The sequence below is a fragment of the Etheostoma spectabile genome, chromosome 11 (genome assembly GCF_008692095.1).
Source record: "Etheostoma spectabile isolate EspeVRDwgs_2016 chromosome 11, UIUC_Espe_1.0, whole genome shotgun sequence".
Lineage (NCBI taxonomy): Eukaryota > Metazoa > Chordata > Actinopteri > Perciformes > Percidae > Etheostoma > Etheostoma spectabile.
In genome coordinates, this window is record NC_045743.1 from 19,726,439 (window position 1) to 19,727,677 (window position 1,239).

The 1,239-nt window shown below is 40.0% G+C and overlaps 1 protein-coding gene across 1 annotated transcript in view; it reads right to left on the bottom strand.

Moving 5' to 3' along the window:
- Positions 1–1,239, bottom strand: part of dnajc10 (DnaJ (Hsp40) homolog, subfamily C, member 10) — a 50,640-nt gene that overhangs the window by 18,231 nt on the left and 31,170 nt on the right. The window contains exons 5-6 of the mRNA XM_032529532.1: positions 1,102–1,184; position 1,027 (exon numbers count right to left, since the gene is read on the bottom strand). Coding sequence (XP_032385423.1) covers position 1,027; positions 1,102–1,184 — 84 coding nt within the window. The remainder of the gene's footprint in view (positions 1–1,026; positions 1,028–1,101; positions 1,185–1,239) is intronic.

Here is a 1,239-nt window from a genome sequence, read left to right on the forward strand (position 1 = left end):
ACATTAGTTAGAGAGAAAGACAGGCACGTTAGACAGACACATTAGTTAGAGAGAAAGACAGAAACGTTAGTTAGAGAGAAAGACAGACACGTTACTTAGAGAGAAAGACAGATACGTTAGATAGACAAACGTTCGGCAGGCAGACAGACACGTTAGACAGACACATTAGTTAGAGAAAAAGACAGGCACGTTAGACAGACACATTAGTTAGAGAGAAAGAGACACGTTAGAGAGAAAGAGACACGTTAGAGAGACACGTTAAACAAACAGACATGTTAAACAGACATGTTAGAGAGACATGTTAGTTAAAGAGAAAGACAGGCGTTAGACAGACATGTTAGACAAACAGACACGTTAGACAGACAGAAAGACAAACATACATGTTAGACAGACAGACACGTTAGAGAGACACGTTAGACAGACAGACATGTTAGAGAGACACGTTAGACAAACAGAGACAAACAGACATGTTAGACAGACAGACAAGTTAGAGAGACACGTTAGACAGACAGACACGTTAGACAGAGACATGTTAGATGGACAGACGTGTTAGATGGACATGTTAGAGTGACACACGTTAGATGGACAGACACGTTTGACAGTGAAAGACAGACACTAGTTGTTTATTGATGATTTCTATTGAAGTCCAACTTTCTAAAATATAAAAAAAGAGGGTTGTGGCTAAAAGGGATATAGCTACGACCAAAAGTTACGCAAAAATATACAAAATCCAATTTAATGATATGATTTATGATATAATTTGAATACCTTCACCCAAGAAACGCATGATTGTTCCTCTGGAGTGTTTTAATCCAAACAATTTTTTTTTCCTAAACTTAACTAGTCGTTTAGGTGTCTAAACTCAACGGCCGTTGCCGTAGCTGTATCCCTTCGAGCCACAACCCTCCTACAGAGAACCCTTTAACAGAAAAAGTTTTAAAAAGAATTTTATTTTCCAAACAGAAAACCGGGCAAAGAAGAAAATGGCAAATAAAAGGAAGGTAAAAGCTGCAGTGAGCCGCCCACACTCGTATACAAGGTGTGTGTTCAGTGCTGAGTGTGTCTAGTTTATGTGTGCGATGTGTTTTAGTGTTATATTACCGTTGGAGCCAGCGTGTGACAGTGGGAGCATCGTGGGAAATAGAAGTTGATGAACCAGATTTCTCCAGAGTTCACTGCTGCCTCTAGACACACACACACACACACACACACACACACACACACACACACACACACACA